The sequence below is a fragment of the Mus musculus genome, chromosome 4 (assembly GCF_000001635.26).
Source record: "Mus musculus strain C57BL/6J chromosome 4, GRCm38.p6 C57BL/6J".
Lineage (NCBI taxonomy): Eukaryota > Metazoa > Chordata > Mammalia > Rodentia > Muridae > Mus > Mus musculus.
Genome location: NC_000070.6, coordinates 137,604,247 through 137,625,447, shown reverse-complemented (window position 1 = coordinate 137,625,447; position 21,201 = coordinate 137,604,247). Strand labels below are relative to the sequence as shown.

Here is a 21,201-nt window from a genome sequence, read left to right as displayed (position 1 = left end):
AATCCCCACATTCAAGAAAAAGCCAGGGACACCAATCTGCAGAGCAACCACAGTAGCAGCTGGGGTGGAGGGAGGAACCCTGTGGACAGCGACCCCACCCCCACCCCATACACACACACTGTAAGGGTTCTACCTCTGGAAGCACGGAACACCCCATCACCTTTATTGAAGGTGCTCCCGTTTATCTTCCCGTTGCTTTGCTCCGCCTCACCATCTTGCTCATCTAGTTGTTCAAGAGCCAGCTGGCGCCAGCTACGCAAGGAAGACTTTCCTACCCAAAATCCATCACTGCTATGGAAAAGAAAGAGCGTTAAACCCTAGTAGGTGGGTGATTCCCAATGTTCCCTCCTTTTTTGTCTGCCCCCTCAAGAACACAACTAAAACGAATTACAAACATTCAAATCAATTACTGAGCACACAACTGTGTTTAATCCAATTGCTGACGTGAGCCATTTCCACGTCACTCCTGAACTGCAGGTGCTACTTCCACTCTAAAGCTTGCCCTCTTTCACATGCATCAAAAAAACAGCCAGGCCAATCACATCCGACCTTCAATTTGATCATTTTCAGCACACACAGCGGTACCTTTACATCGGCACAGATATTCTTAACGTGAGCACAGCAAATACTATCACTGAACGACTCTTTGGTTGAGTGGCAAGTGCTCTAGAGTTGGGGGTCAGCATACTTCCAATACTGTGTTTCCTGAGGATGCCCCACTTAGCTCCGCCTTTCAACTCCACATCATCCTCGCTGAGGGAATGGGACACTGCCTGCCCAGGCCTGCTGGGATGCTTTCCCCACATACCCTTCCCTGGACCTCCAGACCTGAACACCAAGTCACATAGTCAGGCAGAGACCTCTCTTGCTTCCTTTCTAACAAAGTGAAGGCCGTGCCTGGCTCACTTAAAAACAACAACAACAACCCCCCCCCTCAAAAAAAAAGAGTAAACACTCCAGAAATTCATTTTTAAGAACTCCTAGGTTAAATGCTGGGGAGACTAGCTGCTCTTTCAGAGGACGCAAGGTTGATTCACAGAACCCATGTGGTGGCTCACAACTTCCTGTACTCTCTAGTCCGCAGAGATCCAATGTCCTCTGGTAGCCTCGGTGGGCAACAGCCATGCATGTGCGGCACAGAAAATCATGCAGGCAAACACAGAAAAACAAGTTTTTTGTTGTTGTTGTTTTGTTTTTTGTTTTTTGAGACAGGGTTTCTCTGTATAACCTGGCTGTCCTGGAACTCACTTTGTAGACCAGGCTGGCCTGGAACTCAGAAATCCGCCTGCCTCTGCCTCCCAAGTGATGGGATTAAAGGAGTGCACCACCATGCCCGGCGAAAATCAAGTTTCTAATTTAGCTTAAAATGTTTGTGTGGTGGGTGTTGAAATCTGTGGGGTACAGGATGGACACATGCGTGTGCCTGGAGGTACAGAGTTGTGTTGGGGGTGCTCCTCTTTATTTACTGAAGGAGGGTTTCTGTACCTGGAGCTCACTGGCACCAGTTTGTCCCAGGAACCCCTCACGCCTGTGTCCTGGAATTACTATAACTCTGTATGTAGGTATTAAGGGTTTCAACTTATCTTCACATTAGCAAGGCAAGCTCATTCATTATCCACAGGGCCACAGAAAATCCAAGGAAAATGTGCTCTTTCATCAGAGTCCTGGGCTCAGCAGTAAAGGCACTTGCTACCAAATAAATAAAGCAGGCCCCTGAGTTCAATCCCTAGGAACCACATGGTTGTCCTCTTTCACGTTGTAGAAATGTGTATGATCCATGACACGTGTTCCATGACCCACGCACACATATCCACTAACACATAAAATAAACGAATGTAAAAGCAGTTTAAAGGACCCTCACTTATGTAGTGCAGGCTGCCCTCCTGCCTCAGCCTCTAAAGTGCTAGGAACAGAGACGTGAGCCGCACTCACCGCACAAGCTTCAGCTCAACAGCCCTGCTCTCTACCTTCCACTTTCTAACAGCCAGCTCTGGTCTCAGAATGTGTCAGCAGCTGCCTGCAAACAGCCTGGCAACTCGGAGGCAATGCTGGAACATACCCCTTCATTGTCGATTTCAGCAAATTGTTGACAGCTTTGTAATCTTCATTCAGCTGATTCTTCAGGCGCAGGACACGGCAGCGTTCCACGACGCAGTCCTTACAAAGGGCTTTCACTAGAGACAAGGTATCAGAAACAAACGCCGTCATTCTCACACTGCCTGCCTATGAGAATGCTTTTTGTATTGAACAAAGTACACAAGAATTTTAAACACAAAGCACAAATTTTTACAGCACAATCCATCTGTATCCGAGTTTTGCTGACTTAGGTTCTCGAACAGGAACAGTTCTATACAAGGAAGAGATAGTGTTTATCAGCTGTAATTCACGGTGTTAAAGCCCGATGTACCACATGGCCGAGGCAGTTGGAACCAAATGGCTGGCCGGAGCAGGAAGAGTCAACACATCTGACCTCTAATCATGTCATGGTCTTCATGCAGACATGACCTTCCTTCCAAGTACACAACAATGAAGAGAGGACACAGGAGCACAGACAGTCTAGGAATCACATGCAGTGTAATTCCGTAAGTGTTTAAGTTTCATTTATCATTACCATGGGTGTATAATGGGCGTGAGTGCATGTGTCACAGTGCACAGGTGCACACTTAAAAGACCACACAGAATCTGTTTTTTTTCCATCATGGGGATCCTAGGAAGTGCCCAGGTCAGCAGGAATTGGGGCAAATACTTTCACTTCTGACCAGCACATTGGTCCTGAAATGTGATTCACTGCAGGGGCTGGAGAGATGGCACAGCACTCTCTCAAAAACAAAAGCACTGAGCATTTGTTTTTGAAAAGGACCCAGGTTCAATTCTTCCTAAGTCAAGTTCCAGGAGGTCTGATGCCATCTTCTCACCTGCTTCTCCTTGGCACCACACACGTACACGGTGTATAGACATACACGTAAACATTCCTAAAAATAAGGTTTAAAAAAAAAAAGAGCTTTCCACTGATTGCATAGTTTATTAATTTTGAATGAGTAATTTAGAATGCAGAGTCCTATATACAGACAGGCCTATAGCATTTAATAGGCTGTGCATAGACAAAATTAGCACCTGACTTCAGGAAAGAGGAACTCCATGAAGGTCATGGGATTCCCTGAGCCATCATAGATTATCAGGGTTTCATGTTGCCCACTCATCAAAAAGAAAGCTATAGGGCTAGAGAGCTGGCTCAGCGGGTACAAGCACTGAATGCTCTTCCAAAGGTCCTGAGTTCAAATCCCAGCAACCACATGGTGACTCACAACCATCTGTAATGGGATCTGATGTCCTCTTCTGGTGCGTCTGAAGACAGCTACAGTGTATCTATGTATAATAATAAATAAATCTTTGGAGTAGGGCGGTGGTGGCGCACACCTTTAATCTCAGCACTTGGGAGGCAGAGTTCTGAGTTCGAGGCCAGTCTGGTCTACAAAGTGATTTCCAGGACAGCCAAGGCTGCACAGAGAAACCCAGTCTCAAAAAACCAAAATCAATCAATCAATCTTTGGGCCGGAACAAGCAGGAACTGAGCAAGTGAGGTCAACAGGAGCAAGCAGAGGACCTAAAATTCAATTCCCAACAACCACATGAAGGCTTACAAACATCTATCTATACAACTACAGCATACTCACATACATACATACATACATACATACATACATACATACATACATACATACATACACACACACACATACACACAAGCAAACAAACCTTTGAGAGAGAAGCAAGCAAGCTAGGGGCACAGAGCACACATACACAGGCTGACAAAATACTCAGATACATAAAACAAATAAAGAATTTAAATATAATGAATAGAAAATATCTTTAGGAAGAAGCCAGAACTAAACAGATTGGCTATTGATATATACCCCTCTATACATTCAAGGGAGAATTAAAAATGCTTATAAACTAAGAAATAATATCCTAACCCTACAAAAACAAGACTGGACTGAAGCAAACGGAGTCTCAGGGCTGCTGAGATTATCGTTTAAGCTGGCAAGCTACTGCGGACGAGCCTCTCTAAGGGAATTCGTTTTGACTGTCCTCCCTCAGCAGCCTAAGCTTCGCGTCTGTTCCACTTAGCAAATCCATTCTGCAAAGTCTAGTCATCACTCTACAAGCAGAGCAGACAACCCGACTTACCAGTTAGTCTTGGACCTCCTCCATATCGACTATAGAAAATGTTAGCCGCATATTCCGATATTCTCTTCATAATTGATATTTTATCAGGATGAAGCTTGTCGTGGGAACACAGGCAAGCATTATTATCAATCGGTTTGGTGGGTGTTGACTCGTCCAACCACTTCTGCAGCCATTCAAGAGAGACAAACTCATAGGGCTCTGGGGGAGAAAGGAATGGGAACAGACCATGTAACTACAGGTTTTGACTGACTGACTGACTGATACAAGGCATTGTCCTCAAAAGACAGTCCACGCTTTGTTCAAAGTCAGCAGGATCAGAAGACATGCTGGGAGGTGTCTGATGTGTCAGCTAGCACTCCTGTGAGGCCCAGTTGTGCGTGGAAACACATCTGCAGAGCCCTATGGGATCGGCGGGTATTATTAGCCACATTCTACAAGAGGCATCCACAGAGAGAAAGAAGTGCCTTGCTTGAGAGCACAGCAGAGCTTCCATGAGGACACCGTATGCTGAACGGAAAGATCACCACTTCTCGGGAGTATGTGATACACATCTGAAAACTAAAATGAGCAGCTAGGACCACACTTCACACTCACTCCAACACTCAACTTTCCTGCATCCAAGGGGAAGCTGGGGCTGATTAAGGAAAAGTATGACTTTCCCAAAATCTTTATGATCTTTCATTTCATTATTTATTTCAAGAAAATAACATATTTAAGATGAGTTCTAGGATGTAGTACACTAGAACAGAATTAATAATAAATCTGAAGTTCAGAAATTAAGAACATCAGCTATCTCAAAGTGAATTTTAATTTGGGGAGAGGGAGTCTCAAATTTCCACAAAAGGCAAAGCTAAAAATAAAGGGACAGCTTTGATTACTTACAAAATCTCCAGTGAGTCCCAGCATAAAACATAGGAGAAAACATACAGAGGTTGATTTCATGAATCTGTACTGAGTGCTACTTCTGGCGAGATGTGAGGGCAGAGCTTGCTGCAAAGCTCGCTCCGAGCAGCTTTACTCTCTCCAGAGTCTCATACAGAAAGCTAGCTCCCACTGAATTTTAGTGTAAAACATTTCAATGTTTTGACAACAATAACAAAAAATTGGAAGTGTCATATGCATTTTTGCACTGAAACTGGATAGCCATCTGATCAGCGCACAGTAGTTACAGACGAGGTAAGACCAATGTCTAATCCAACCTGAGCGTGAGCAAGTCCCTCAAACTCTCTATGCTTCAGATCTGTAATTTGCAAAATGAAGGTAATAATACCTGCCTTCTACCTACCTCACAGAGATGTTGCTGAGTGTAAAAGATAAGATATGTGAAGCATTTTGAGCTTTTTGGAAGAAAAGAGATATAGAAAAGTTAATTATACATCCAAACAATATATATATATAAGAGGAGACCATAAGACATGGAACAGGTAAAATGTCAGGGCATCGTACAAGATATCAACACAGCAAGGGCTAGGGCTGTAGTTCAATGGCAGACTACTTGTCTAACACAAGGAAGCCCTGGGTCAAATTCCCAGCATGACCAATAAATAAGTGAGAAAGCAAAACTATAACACACGTGTCTTTGTGAGCACAGCCCAGAGGGATAGTGATACCTTTGAATGTGTGCTGCCCCCATGTTCAATTCACAGTATTAGTCTCGCCCTGAACCCCCAAATCAGATCATAGCTCAATTATACTCAAAATGTCTACCCAATTTTGGGCTGTTCATCAGGTTTAGGCTAGGTATCAAAAGAATGGGGTACCAGGGTGACCCATATCCAAGAGAAATAGTTTCCAAGATGCTGCTACTTTCTGATACAAAATCCAAGAGTAAAGTTTTGAGTAATATTTAATATTAAGTTTTTCAAGGTAGGCAGGTTGATACAAGGTCCCATTTAAGGACTAATTCTCCGGGTGTCCTGTTTTTCCAGCTCAGGGGGAAGTGAACAGAGGACAATACCTTCTATTGATGATGATGATGGTGATGATAATAATAATAAACCAAATGAACTTGGCTATTTTAAGATGCTCAGCTCAGGGGACTGAAGCTAGAGGCTCACTATGTTTGAGACTGTCAGAGGCTACATGGTGAGTTACAGACCAGTTTGAGTTAGGGTGAGACCTTGTCCCAAAAGACAAAAAGAACCTAACCACTATCAGGAGGGGTCCATACTGGGACTCAAAGACAGGTGGGTCCAACCGAGTCAAACTGCCTAATCCATTACTAGAATCCCACTGAAAACTTCCAAATGAAGTTTGTTTGCTGTTTTAGATTTTAAATGATTATGAATTGATGTAAGGATTATGGGGCGAGGGGGGTCACTTCAAAGTTAAGAACAGCAAGAAAAAGCAGAGGCTGTGCCCTGAGTCCTGCTCTAACATCCTGCTTATCCTTACCCAATAAGTTTCCAGCTTTTGAGTCAGTGTGCTAGGGTCGGGAGAGGAAGTGTTAGCTGTGGTAATGGGTCTCTCAGGGTCTAGGACTCTCCTCTAATCCTAGCACCAAGGCGGATGAGGCAGGAGGATTGCCATGAACTTGAGGCCACTCTGAGCTACAGAGTTAAGACCATCTTGAAAAAAGCCAAAAATCATAAGTGAGCTTAAAGCAAGGTTCAAAAACTAAAAATAAAACCCAGTAAATTTTGAACACAACAAAGAGTCTTGAATAGTAACAGCACGAAAAATATAACCTTTTATCTAGAAGTCAAGCACTTTTGAGTGTAAATAACTCAGGCAAAAGAGTTGGAGTTTCTGGAGAGGCTTGGATTTCTAGGGCAGGTGGCCTTTCAACAGAATGTTCAAAGGCTAAGATTTGCAAACCAAAGCAATATAAACCATGCTGGCTTTAGAACAAGGAATCTCTGCTACATGAGACTCCTGACTGGCCAAGGTATAGAGGAGATAGATCATGGCACCATGAAGAGTGGCTCATGACCAAGGCCTCTCCAGATCCCAGCACTCGCTTCTCCTTCACTGCCTCATGCCGCTGTCTCGGGGCAGAAGTCCTTCTCCTTGTGTGCAGGACAGAAACTGACTCTGGTTGGGAGAACAGAAAGGAGGGCCAGCTCCTTTAAAGAGGCCCGTGAGCTGAGTGATATGCCCCCTGGGGTCACTTCCTAGGAAGCACAGGTCAGTGACTCTTCTAGCACTTAAACACAGTACAAGAAGAAGCAACTAAGTCGGGGGCTGGTGAGATGGCTCAGTGGGTAAGAGCACCCGACTGCTCTTCCGAAGGTCCGGAGTTCAAATCCCAGCAACCACATGGTGGCTCACAACCATCTGTAACAAGATCTGACCCCCCTCTTCTGGAGTGTCTAAAGACAGCTACAGTGTACTTACATATAATAAATAAATACATCTTTAAAAAAAAAAAAAGAAGCAACTAAGTCACAAAGGAACCGAGTCAAATTAAGCAGCAGTTTGGAATTACTCCCCCCCCCCACCCCTTTGGGTGCTGGGGTAGAAACCAGGGCCTATCTGTATGAGAAATATGCCCTGTCCTTGAGCTGGACCAGTCACCAGAGAGAACACCTAGAGACTTTTCATATAGACCTACTGACTGAAAGTTAGCTTTGATATAAAACTATTCTAGGAATGGCAACAACAACAACAAAAAAAAAACCTCAGTACAATTCTGCTTGAACACTTATGTTCTTAAGTTCTGACACATTCATTGTTCTCTTCCTTAGGAAGGAGTATGGTTGGCTCTGTCAAACAAACTGCAGCCTCTGAAGGCACAAGATAAATTCAAATAACACACAAAAAGAACAACAGGTTATGTGGAAAGTCTAAGCCAGAGGTAAGCTAGAAAGATTCCTACTCTTAGCTTAACATTTCATATTAAAAACTGTACACATGGGGCTTGTGAGATGGTTCAGTGATAAGAGCACCAACTGCTCTTCCGAAGGTCCTGAGTTCAAATCCCAGCAACCACATGGTGGCTCACAACCACTCGTAATGAGATCTGACGCCCTCTTCTGGAGCGAGCAGAAGTGCCACATGAAGGCTCACAACCATCTGTACAGCTACAGTGTACTCATATACATAAAATAAATAAATCAATCTTTTTTTAAAAATTGTACACATATATGCCACTCTTAGGGAACAAAGTGCTTTTAAAAAAGAGCCACAGCAATCCCATCAGATCTTTAGAAACATTTTGTATCTCACAGAAGGAAAAAAAAAAAAGAGAGACAAGGCTTAATTACATAGCCATGGCTAGCCTGGGATTTGTTATGTAGACCAGGCTTGCCTATAGCTCAGAGAGATCTGCCAGCCTCCGTGGGGATTAAAGACCACCACATCTGGCAGTAAAAATGTCCTTTTTCCTTATGTTCTGTGTGTGTGTGTGGTGAGGGGAAGCACACCAGCAAAGGTCGGAGAGCGGCCTGGAGGGGTCAGCTCTCCTCCACCATGTGTCCTGAAAGTCAGACGCAAGGTTGGCAGGCTTGGTGGCAAGCACTTTTTCCCTAAGCTGCCACACCAGCCCACAGTAAAAGTCTTCACAGGTCATGAGTGCAGAGTGCTGACTTAGGATTTCATTCTCTAACAGCCTCCCACTTTGAAAAGGTCCTTTTCGAAGTATATGGGATACTCTATGCCTACTTAGCATAATGATTTTAGAATAAGCTGGCCTCTTAGAGGAGGAAATGGGTTTTTCATATACATTTTTGCAACAGGTAAAGATAAAAACACCACAGAACAAAACCCCAGGCATTCAATGGCAATAGTGTCGTCCTGGAATATCTCACAGACCAGCTCCAGCAGGCAACCTTTGGTACAGCTCCTTCACCTCCTCGTGCTTCGCTTTGCCTTTGTCCACACTCTGCTTGCGCATCTCGGCCATTTCTACACACCACTCCTCGAATTTGGAATTATCACGATCTACCAGCTCTTGAAGAAAGGCTATTCAAAAGACAAACACAAAAAACAACCTTATCCCCTTTTCCAAAGACACTGATATATACGTCATCCAAGATGGATGAATACTGTAATGGAAACCTCCACTAGAGTTCATCTTTTACTAGACCTCCAGGACGAAGACGTGAAACCTAAGGAGCAATGAAGCCAGGTGACCCACCCAGAATGCCCAGAAGCAGCAAATGGCTCTAACAAATGGGACCGCCAGTTGTTCCAATTTCTTTTGTTCTAGAGGTTGAACAAGATAAAACCAAACTTTAATCTAGGTTACTTTTTCCTTTTAACATTATTAAAAATTGCTTCTTTCTGCCTCTCTTTGGGGTGGGATAATAGAATAGGCTAAGCTTCAGTCATTCCAAAAGCTGGATAATTGGTAAATTTGTGACCAGGGCTTACTTTCCAGTAACATTTACCATACTGAACAGTCAGTCACAGTCTTTAATCAACCTGGAGTACAGAATTCTAAGGCATTCCTGAAAGCAATCCAGGCAAGATGGTTACCTGGGACTTGAACCATTGTGTGGTTCTTTTCCTGGGCTTGCAGCCTATAAACCAGCATGTATGCATTTCGGGAGCAGTGAGTTCCTTTGCCACACTTGGGTTTACGGGTCTGGGATTTAGAAGGTTCTGCTGGGAAAAAGAAATTAAAGACAACTTAACTAGATGGGTCAAGAGGTGGAGGGGGTTGGGGGAGCATGGCAGTACATAACCTATGACTTATATGGCTCAGTGAATAAAGGTCTCACTGCACAAACATGTCCTGACTCCTTCCTTCCCCAGAGTCCACGTCTGAAAAGCTGGGCATGGCACAGACTTGTGATTTCAATGCTCAGGCTGTGGAGAGAGGCGAATCCCTGGGGATCACAGCCCTAAACAACAAGCGCCACGCTATTTGGAGATCCTGTCTTAGAACAACAAAATGGATGGTACCCAGGAGACCCACACACAAACACGACTTCTAATAGCTGTGGAGCTGGCTCAGCTGTTAGGAGCACGAGCTGCTCCTACAGCGTTTCCCGGTCTTCAGTTCCCAGCACCCAAGTGGCAGCTCACAACCACATTACATGTGCTTCCAGTTCTGACACGCTCTGGCTTCGTGGGCATCGGTGCACTTAGCAAAGCATGCACACACACTTAAGAAGTCTAAAACAGGGGGCTGGCGAGATGGCTCAGCGGTTAAGAGCACCGATTCCTCTTATGAAGGTCCTGAGTTCAAATCCCAGCAACCACATGGTGGCTCACAACCATCCGTAATGAGATCTGATCTTCTGGAATATCTGAAGACAGCTACAGCGTACTTACATAAAATAAATAAATAAATAAATAAATAAATAAATAAATAAATAAATAAATAAATAAATAAATCTTTAAAAAAAAAAAAAGAAGAAGTCTAAAATAGCACGGCAGTGGTGGCCTTTAATCCCAGCATTTGGGAGGCAGAGGCAAGCATATTTCTGAATTCGAGGCCAGCCTGGTCTACCGAGCGAGTTCCAGGACAGCCAGGGTTACAAAGAGAAAGAAGCCCTGTCTCGAACCTGGCCCCCGCCCCCCCCAAAAGAAGAAGTCTAAAACAACTAAAGATCTAAACCATTAAAAGGCCATAGAAATGCGGTAGATCCTGGGGGAAGGTATCTGTTTTATTTTGTGCATCTGTGCATGCATAAGGCACAGGAAGCACTGGCTTATCACCATCTCTAATAGGATCTGAAGCCCTCTTCTGGTGTGTCTAAAGACAGTGACAGTGTACTCACATAAATCTTTAAAAAGACAGTGGATTGGGAGGAAGGAAAAGAACCTTATTTAAAAAAAAAAAAAAAAGGCCTGGAACCCAGGAGCAGGAGGATTGCCACTGCAGAGTTCAAGGCCAACCTGGGCCTGGTTCAGATGCCAGGAGGGGAAGGGTGAACACAACTGGCTCCCATCAGAAGACCTGGCCACTGTGTGGCAAATAAAGCTGGGTGGTAAAGAAAGAGCTGCCATGAGACTGGCTCACAACAGCTTCTCTCCTACAGTTATTATGTCTGTACCCTGGGAAGAGGATGACACAATCTCCCTCTAGCAAACAATATCCTCCTGGTCAGCCACCTTCCCTTCCCCCGCCAGGGAATAAACCCTGTAACTGAAACTGACTCCTTTGCCTATGGGCATTCATAGCACACCCATCCCTGTGACAAAATATGTTTGGTTATCCTTGAAGCATAACTGTTACAAATAATGCCTAGTGGTGTTAAAGAGCCTCCATAACCCTTAATCTCGGGCTAGGACACTATCAAAGATTGCGATTACCAGTAAATAAATTTATACTTAATCCAGGCATGGTGGTGCATGCCTTTAATTTAGTACTAGGGTTCAAGGCCAGCCTGGTCTCTATATAGCAAGCTCCAGGACAGCCAGGGATACATAGTGAGACCCTGTCTTAAAAAAAAAAAATAACAAAAAAATTTATATTTGAAAAGGGCACTCACAACTTAAAGATTTTACCTAGATCTTCCTCAATCCCTAGCTGTAGCTTCTTGCCCTCCATCTTCTCTATGTCCTCGTCATTGAACTTGTACCATTCTCCAGACTGAGGGTCTTTCACGTGTGCGATGTAGTGGCCAGAATAGGCGCTGACTCCTCTGTGGATGAGGACGGCACTGAGCTCGTACACGAAGGACCCGCCTGCAGAGAGAGAGAGAGAAAGAGGAGAGGAGGAGAGGAGGGGAGGGGAGGGGAGGGGAAGGGAGAGAATGAGAGAGTGAGAAGCCTGTAGCCTGAACATGAACTATCACTGCCGTGCTTATGTGCCTGACAGGACACAAGCAAGACACCTAAGAGCCTGGCAGGGGGTTGCACCCCCACCACTCAGCACCCCAAAGACTGAGGTAAGAGGACCAACAAACGCAAGGCACAGCCAAACCATTCAAATGGGCAAAGAGCCACCCAGGATGATGTTTACAAAATATAAGTGTCTTTAAAACAAAACAAAATGACAATTCAAACAGGAGATTAGAGGACAAGTTGGAGGACAGTATGGGCTATTTGGTAGATTCTCGGCCAGGATGGTCTCTTAATCAGGGTTTCTATTCCTGCACAAACATCATGACCGACCAAGAAGCAAGTTGGGTAATCCCAGCACTTGGGAGGCAGAGGCAGGTGGATTTCTGAGTTCGAGGCCAGCCTGGTCTACAAAGTGGGTTCCAGGACAGCCAGAGCTACAAAGAGACACCCTGTCTCGAAAAACGAAAACAAAAAAAAAGAAAGAAAGAAAAGAAAAAAGAAAAGAAAAGGCTCAGGGGTTCAGAGTACTTCTTGTTCTTGCGAGAACGGTTGCAGTAGAGCTGAAACCCTGTCCTGGCCTCTGAAAAATCAGGCACACGTGTAGTAAACATACATTCACTCAATCACTTTAACCTTTTAAAATAGTAATACAAAAGAAAAGAAAGTTCCCGAGTCTTAAGCAAAGCAGCAGAATAAAAGAGGAAGAAATTTCATGGCTCAGATAGACCCACAAGTTCCTAAGCCTGTGATGACATCTAACTAGAGAGGGTGTCCCAGACATAAACCTAAGGGTCTTTGGGGGGAAGCCACATGTGTCCCACTCTGGAGAAATTTCTGAAGAAACCTCTCTTTACAGGTTTTTGATAAACGGGTCAGAAGACACAGAGGCACCATTTCTACAGTGCTAGTCATGGACTGAAGTACCCTTGCACCCTTACAGAAACCAGGAGCTTGAAAATGGAAATGATGTAAGACAAGGCCATGGACTACAGGCCTGGAGAGTAGGTGTGAGCAGCTAGGAAGGAACCAATGGAGGAGGGAACACAACGTCAGGGAGGACCGTGGGGAAGGGAATTACTGAGAATTAAGCAAGAGTGGCAAAGGGAAGAAAACCACTAATGTCCACGCTAACCACACTAGTTAACTTACAAAGGGAAGCTTGGGACAGTAAATCTGAACTGGAGGATCAGTCAGTAATCACATCAAGCACAAGGGGACTCGCCAACCCACGCCAAGTCCACGATGTCCAATTAGACCTCTGTGTGCTGCCTGAACCTTTCTACTGGGAGACACACACCAGGGATGTCGCTTTCTCCAGGCACCACCCACCAACCCAGAGCAGCAGAATGGCAGGATTAATTACATGTTATCTTTGCCTGGCAATATCCCAGGAGACAAAAAGAGTAATCCCGACTATCAGTTCAGGGAGATGCTTAATGGCAAAAAGAAAAAATGTGGTGCTGGGTGGACGGGAGAGACAAGGGACAATCTGTAAGCACCCTGTGGACACTAGGTTGCTGGCATGGTGTCTTCCCTTTTGGGTGGTTCATGAAGATGTTCACTTCTATAGTATGCAAACCACATTTCCATTTTGAACTTTAAAAGGAGACGGGGCAGGGTCCGGTGAGATCTGTAAAATTTAAGTGTGCTAACTCTTACAAATGAAAGTAACTTCTTGTCAAAAAGCTGCTGTTCAGAGACTGCAAACAGGGATTCAAGGAACACTCTGCACGTGGAGAGAGCAGGCCTCGGTTCCCTCTCAAGCTAACAGTCACAGCTTGGTCACAACAGTACCTTTGTGCTCCACGTAAGGCTCCATATCTAGACTCTCTGAGAAGCCGATGTATGCATTGAGCTTCTTCTTGTGTCCAGTTTGCCTGCCATGAAGAAGATACAGTCAAACCATCGGGAGCCTGTGCACATGCTGCCAGATCCTTGACAGGCTCCACAGCAGCCTGATTCCAACCAGAAGTCTATTAGCACACACAGGCAAAGGCTGAGCCCCTCTGCAAAGTTCTGACACCTAATGATTCATTGCCAAAGCATAGACTGCGTGCCCAAGTGCAGAGCCACCTCAGTTACACGATGAAAGATGCACTCCCATGAAGAGCTACCTCAGTTATATGATGAAAGATGCACTCCCATGAAGAGGAGAATTTTATCTGTACACAATCATCCAGAAATATCAAGGCAATTCAGGTCCTTATGGTTTTTCATTACAAAGCTAAAAATTAACAGTGCTTACAAACACATATTCTCTGTACATCTATCTCCAGCTCCTATCTGGATACAACTGGCCTCTAAAGAATTTACTGTACCACTTCAAACGGGATGCATCATTTGAAGACTTAGGGTTTCTGGATGAACTCTGGTATTGCTATTCGTATCATATTCTGTAAACTCTTCCTCCCTCACCTGGCAATTGGTTTAATAAAAAGCTAACAGCCAAAAGCTGGACAGGAAAGGGAAGGCAAGACCTTTCCAGGCTGAGAGAGGGTCTCTGGGAGAATAGTGAGAAGGTTCACCAGTGGGACATGGAAGAGGTTGGCTGTGTGACGTGATGTGCACTATGTGGTCAGGCACGCTGGATGAGCCGAGACCTAAGGTACAGTATAGTAGTAAGTCTCTGTGTCATTATTCATCTGCTGGTGGGCCCAACAAAGGCCAGCAACTCGCCATCATGAAATATACTTGGAAGAACCAAGGCTCCATGTGAGCCGTCCTACCGTGGTCTTTGCCCACTGCCTGCACAGACTCACCTGTCAAACACGAAACGCATCAGCTGCAAGTTCAGAGTGCAAGGGAGGCTCAGAAGCCGGATTTTCCGTGTAGCATTCTGTTTGCTCTGACAGTTTTCACAGAAGTATCGATTGTCTCCTTCTAATCGTTCTTCCTGGTTAGGGATTAGGAAGTAAAGCACAGCTCTGTGAGCTAGCAGCTTCCATCCAACGGGGAACGCCACCACCCTCCTCCTCCTCCCACCCACCCTCTGCAGCTTCCATCCAACGGGGAACGCCGCCATCATCCTCCTCCCCCTCCCCCCCACACCCGCCCTCTGCAGCTTCCCCAGCCAGCTGTTGCTTCTCCCTAATTATGTCAGAGGTCAGGACAAGAAAAGTAGCTCGAGTCCTTCCCTCCTTCCTCATTTCTCCCACTTCAAGTAAGACAGATTTAACACCAACGTGTGTGTGCGTGTGTGCGTGCGCGCGCGCTGCTGACATTCAACATGCTAAGCAAACTCTGCTACGGAGCTACAGGTCAAACCAAACTCTTTATGCAACATAAACAGTCTCTCCCTAAAGTAGCTGAAGCTGGCTTTGAACTCCTGACTCTCCTGTCCACCTCAGGTCTGTCCTCACCTCACGGTTCTTCTCAACCTTACCCTTCTCAGTCTCCTTCCATCTTAGCAAAGACATTCTTCCAACTCATCAGGCCACAAAACCTAAAAGCCCTTGACTCTACCCTGAAATTAGTAAAGCCAGGCAGCCAGCCAGCCCTCCTCAACCCTTCAGTTAAGCCCCAGTCCTGGCAGCCCCACCCTTCAGCAACGTGCAGTCATCCTTTGAGAACATGCCACCCGCCCGTGACCACAACTATGATGGCCCAAGTCTCACTTGATGGACAAGTCAGACTTCTAACCGGGCCTCTCAACTACAACTACTGTTTTCTGTCACTCGTCATGTGCTCAAGCACTATCACACACACACACACACACACACACACACACACACACACACAGAGCTTCCTGTCCTCAAACCACAGGTCCCACCTCCGCCTGGCCTTCTGTGACTCGGATGCTCAGAAACACCCTTCTCCTGCTTTCCTGTGAAGCACAGAGGCCTGCAGCCAGCCCTGCCCTGCCCTGCATTATTCTTCTCTACAGCACCTGGATGACCACACCACAGTCTATTTTGTGCATTTAGTGAGCCACTGGTAGCCATGGCATTGCACTGCAACCTGTGCTGCTCTGGCCAATACCGTCAGCGCAACTGCCACCGTGCTTAATACAACACTAAGAATACAACACTAAGTGAACACTCAGGACGTCTTTAGATGGATAAACTCAATGTGATTAATGGCTTCCGACTGCTAATGTGTACAAGAGAGAATGCAAACTCAACACTGTTTAAAAGACAGGAAGTTGTGTGCTCCAAGCTCGTCTATCACACTCGTCAGAGCAACTCCACTGATGGGAGCTCTCAGAATATAGAAAAAGCAGAAACATGGAGGGAGGGGCATGTGCTGCCTATAACCAAGCACACACACCTTTACACACAAACTAGCACACAGTGCTCTAAACTTAAGTTAAGGTGCAGACTACTTGGTACTTTATAGCTCCTTTTGGACCTTTACAAAAACAGATATTGCTTATTTGACAAACTCTCTAATAACGGATGTGCCCATGAATCAAAATGCCACCCAAAATGGAACAGAGCCATCAGCGAGCAGAAACCATGCATGCCGACATGTAAGTACCTTCAGGAACTCTGAGATGCAGTCTGTTAACTGCTTGTGGCCTTGGATGTTTAACTCCAGTTCATAGAACTTCGATACAAGCTTAGACTCTCGGCCACACTGATTGCACCTACAATGAACCAATGAACACTGAGATGAGAGTGAGAAGAGCAGCTTATGTCTCTGCAGCACACACCCTACACCCGCAGTTCTCTACCTAGGCGCTCACATGCTAAACAGCCTGCATGGCAGATATTTACATTACGATTCATGACAGCAGCAAAGTCACAATCACAAAGCAGCAATGACATAATTTTATGGTTGGGGTCACCAGGACATAAGGAGCTGCATAGAAGAGTCGAAACATTAGGATGGTTGAGAACCACTACTCGAGCCAGGCATTGGTGGCCCACGCCTTTAATCCCAGCACTTGGGAGACAGAGGCAGGTGGATTTCTGAGTTCGAGGCCAGCCTGGTTTACAGAGTGAGTTCCAGGACAGCCAGGGCTACACAGAGAAACCCTATCTTGAAAAAACCAAGAAAAAAAAGAGAACCACTGCTCTAGACAGAGGAGAGGGAGTGCTTATAATGTTCATTATTCTGTTAGAGAAATTGTAGCACATAAATTACCTGCAAAATAAAAATAGAACCAGACTAGGGATCAGTCTCTCTTGGACTAGAGCCTCCCCGAGCAATGTCCAGCATGCTTTAGTCTGCCAGGCAGTTCCAACCTCACATCTCAGCCCACACTACACAGCCTCACAGTCTTCAGCCAGTTTCCAATACCCGCAGCACTCAACTGCAATAGGCCAGGTAGCTGCTTCAACATGTTCCCATGGAAATATACTGCTATAAATACCTCGGGTGCAGTGATAACCCACCACTGTGATAACCTGAGACTGAGATGAAGGGTAATTAATGGCAGGAGAGCTGCAGTAGACTCACACAGTCACATAGGCATATTCTCCACAGAACTGCTGCTGCACAACATTCCGAACATCCGGGTTCTTCTGTTTAGACAAAGTGTCTTCCAACAGCGACATAAAGAGCTTGGAAAACTCTTGTGCATCCTACAGTTTAAATTAATGAAAAGAAAAAACAGTTGTATCTTGCTTCCCAGCTCACAAATCAGTTTTAAGAAATAGTTTACAAGCCGGGCGTGGTGGCGCATGCCTTTAATCCCAGGCAGAGGCAGGCAGATTTCTGAGTTCGAGGCCAGCCTGGTCTACAAAGCGAGCTCCAGGACAGCCAGGGCTAGACAGAGAAACCCTGTCTCGAAAAACCAAAAAAAAAAAAAAAAAAAAGAAAAAAAAAAAAGAAAAAAAAGAAAAGAAATAGTTTACAGGCCGGGCAGCAGTGGCACATGCCTTTGAATCCCAGCATTCGGGATGCAGAGGCAGGCGGATTTCTGAGTTAGAGGCCAACCTGATCTACAGAGTGAGTTCCAGGACAGCCAGGGCTACACAGAGAAACCCTGTCTCCAAAAGCAAACAAACAAACAAAAAACAAAACAAAACAAACAAACAAACAAAAAGAAATAGTTTACAGAGCTGCAGATGGCTCCATGGTTAAGAGCACTGACTGCTCTTCCAGAGGTCCTGAGTTCAATTCCCAGCAACCACATGGTGGCTCACAACCATCTGTAATGGGGTCTGATACCCTCTTCTGGGTCTGAAGAGAGCAATGGTGTACTCATATACACACATACATAAATAAATTTTTTGAAAAGGAAAGAAGAGAGGGGGTAAAGAGTACAGTCTAGCTGGAGAGATGGCTCAGCAGCCAGGCTCGTGCTACCCTTCTGCAGGGCAACCACACACACACACACACACACACACACACACACACACACACACACACACACACTGCTGCCCATTCCCAGCACCCACATAAGGAGCTCACAGCCACCTGTCTCTCCAGTTCCAAAGGACCCAACACCCTCCTCTGGCCTCCATGACCACCTAAGAACACATGACATGCACACTATACATTAAAACAAAAGTAGCAAGCATAATAAGGTACACACTGGTCAGCAAATAAAGGCACTAAAATCCAAAGTAGAATTTCCTTTACAAAGATTATCAGCGTGTTCTGATACTAAGTATACCAGGCTGGCCTCAAACTCAGAGATCTTCCTGCCTCTGCCTCCCAAGTACTGGGATCAAAGGTGTCTGCCACCACACCAGGTCAAACTTTACACTTCGACAAGCACGCTGCTTCATCTTCCCTAGAAGGGCTCTAAGGAGCCCATGAGCACCTGAGAAGATGAGGAGTGGGGGTGGGGCGACCCCAGGCCTGAGGCTGTTCTCACCTGCTGCTGCCCAGTATCTAAGCCCAAGGCTTTAACAAATCCTGAAGGATCGATGTATCGTCTGTTACTGTTTTGCAACAAAGCAAACAAGTACTGAAGATGCTCACAAATTGTCTGAGGCTCATAATCTATTAAAAGAAAAAAGCATGTTGCATTTAAAAACAAAACACAAAAACAAACTACCTACTTCCAGCCAAGCATGGTGGTACATGCCCATAATGAACTTTGTGGTTGTTGGGAATTGAACTCAGGACCTCTGGTAGAGCAGTTAGTGCTCTTAACTTCTGAGCCATCTCTCCAGCCCCAAAATGCTGTATTTTTATTTTACATGTGTGAGTGTTTTGGCTTCAAATATGTTTGTGTTCCGTGTGTGTGCTTGGTACTGGTAAAGCGCACTGGACTCCCTGGAAGAGGAGTCACCAATACTGGAAACCTGGACCCGGGTCCATTACAAGAATAGCAAGTGCTCTGAACAGCTGAGCCATCTCTCCAACCAAAGAACAAATTGTTAAAAGTTTTTTTGGTGCCGGGCGTGGTGGCGCACGCCTTTAATCCCAGCACTCGGGAGGCAGAGGCAGGCGGATTTCTGAGTTCGAGGCCAGCCTGGTCTACAGAGTGAGTTCCAGGACAGCCAGGGCTACACAGAGAAACCCTGTCTCGAAAAACCAAAAAAAGAAAAAAAAAAAAAGTTTTTTTGGGGGAGGACAGGCAATGGCCTTTCACTAGAGAAGAATAATTTTTAAAAAAGCTTCACTTATTGGTTGATGTATTTTGGAATCCCAGTATGTTTCCAGCATTGCCCTTGGCATGAACCAACACTCCTATTTCCTGCTTTGTAGCAGGCTCATAAGAGAACTGGCTGGCAACCCCCTCAGGAGGAAGCCCCTGTGCCCCGTTCCCTCACATACCTTTTCCCCCATGGATCCCATCTCCCTTCGTGTAATCACTGCAGGTGCTGGGGCATAAGTACAGCGCCTGCCGAAGCTCCAAGTTGAGGAACCACACCTGGAGAAAGGTGTTGACGTAGCAGGTGGCTCCCAGGTTAGTCAAGCCCACAAAGGAATTCTACAGAAACAAGAGTTACAGTAGCAAGGTTAGCCTGCACAAAACTAAAGATTTATAAAGAGCATTATTTTTAATACAGACTGAAGACTTAAGCCTGCCCTCATCAGCTTGGCATGAGCACCCGACCCCCTCTTAGCTGCAGGGTGGCAGAACTTTCATAGAGGCCTTCTGTTTGACCACCACTGTAGCTGCCCAAAGTAGAACAGACTTCAGAGAGCAAGAGTCTTCATCTCTAGCAGTACTGTCATTTCCAGCCTCCTAGACCTAAAATTAGAATAGATGTTTCTAGAAAAGATTAGTATGCAGCATGTGTACTTAAACACCAGCAGATTTAGTAGGATAAAATGTGACTTCTAAAGGCGCTGCGAGATGAGAGAGGCAGGAAGGCCCTCCTATTTTAGAGATCTTGAACTGAAAGCCAGTACCCATTTTAATCCAGAAAATACCAATACAACACAGCAGAATGATGCAGGCTGGGTTTGTCAGAAATATTAATGCGTATTTTTAAACCCTAACTGTGCCATATATAAGTGCAAACACATTATACAAGACAGACTTCACCCTAGAAAGCAAAGGGAAACCACTATGGTAACCTGTTGAATTAGCACCACTCCTTTAAAGACATTCTGAGTTCTAAGCAAAACTTGCTCGGTTACAGAACACAGAAGCAGAGTGCAAACCCGGGCCTCTGGCTTGCATACGGTGTGATTCCCTGCTTTAGAGTCTGGGGGCTTGGATGCAGCCTAGTGTATGCAGAGAGGGTAACTAGCACGTGCATGACCCTGGGTTTGACCCCTAGCACAGATAGCTTTATAAAATTACAATGTCACTAGTGTGGCTTAAGCAGACTTTCTGAAATTAAAAAGCAAGAGTTCAAATACACATGGCCATGTATGTGTCTCCAGTCCTCTGACACCTACACAGGTCTCTGAAATCATTGACAACTGTGGCAGTTCACTTCTTTTCTAAAAGGGGAGGGAGTTGTAGGGATGGCATGCAGACCCCCCCCCCAACTACTGTGGTGCATGTGTGCTGTACCAGGTTTCTGATCATATAGGTACTGAGCGACAACCAAAGTAACTAAGTCCTACTGACTGCAGCCACTCACCTTTTTCCTCCTCTCACAGTTGGGATCATCAATGCTATGAAAACTATTCTCATCTATCTCTCCTAACCAAATGTGCTCGCCAATGCCAACCAAGCAATTCGGGTTTCCTCTGCAGTTTCTTCTACAAGGAGAGAAAAAGGAAGAATTACAGTTTAAAAAAATACACCTGGGAATGAAAAGGAAGGAGATTGAGCCGTTAGTTCGTTTACACCCCCCCCCCCATCCTCACCCCTCAAGACAGGGTCTTTATGTAGAACCAGGCTGGCCTTGAACATCCTGCCTGCCTTTGCCTCTGGAGTAGCTAGGATTAAAGATGTGCACCACCACTGCCTGGCTGGGATTAAGCTTTTTAAACATGATAAATATGGTGTGCCACTTGGAGAACCATGGTGTGTTA

The 21,201-nt window shown here is 45.4% G+C and overlaps 1 protein-coding gene across 20 annotated transcripts in view; it reads right to left on the bottom strand.

The window, feature by feature from the left end:
• Usp48 (ubiquitin specific peptidase 48) overlaps positions 1-21,201 on the bottom strand; it is a 64,418-nt gene that overhangs the window by 33,090 nt on the left and 10,127 nt on the right. For 7 of the 20 annotated variants that reach the window (XR_003954886.1, XR_001784099.2, XR_001784100.2 and 4 more), the window contains exons 2-14: positions 20,805-20,925; positions 19,540-19,696; positions 18,632-18,759; positions 17,266-17,390; positions 16,342-16,450; positions 14,625-14,758; positions 13,660-13,742; positions 11,587-11,766; positions 9,607-9,735; positions 8,941-9,090; positions 4,189-4,386; positions 2,060-2,174; positions 161-291 (exon numbers count right to left, since the gene is read on the bottom strand). Coding sequence is in view for 12 of the 20 variants with exons in the window: in XM_017320005.2 (XP_017175494.1) it covers positions 161-291; positions 2,060-2,174; positions 4,189-4,386; positions 8,941-9,090; positions 9,607-9,735; positions 11,587-11,766; positions 13,660-13,742; positions 14,625-14,758; positions 16,342-16,450; positions 17,266-17,390; positions 18,632-18,759; positions 19,540-19,696; positions 20,805-20,925 (1,760 nt within the window). In the remaining 8 variants the exon portion in view is untranslated. Of the gene's footprint in view, positions 1-160; positions 292-2,059; positions 2,175-4,188; positions 9,091-9,606; positions 9,736-11,586; positions 11,767-13,659; positions 13,743-14,624; positions 14,759-16,341; positions 16,451-17,265; positions 17,391-18,631; positions 18,760-19,539; positions 19,697-20,804; positions 20,926-21,201 lie in introns of those variants that run through there. The other 13 variants (XR_003954885.1, XM_017320006.2, XM_017320009.2 and 10 more) reach the window with 9 other exon arrangements.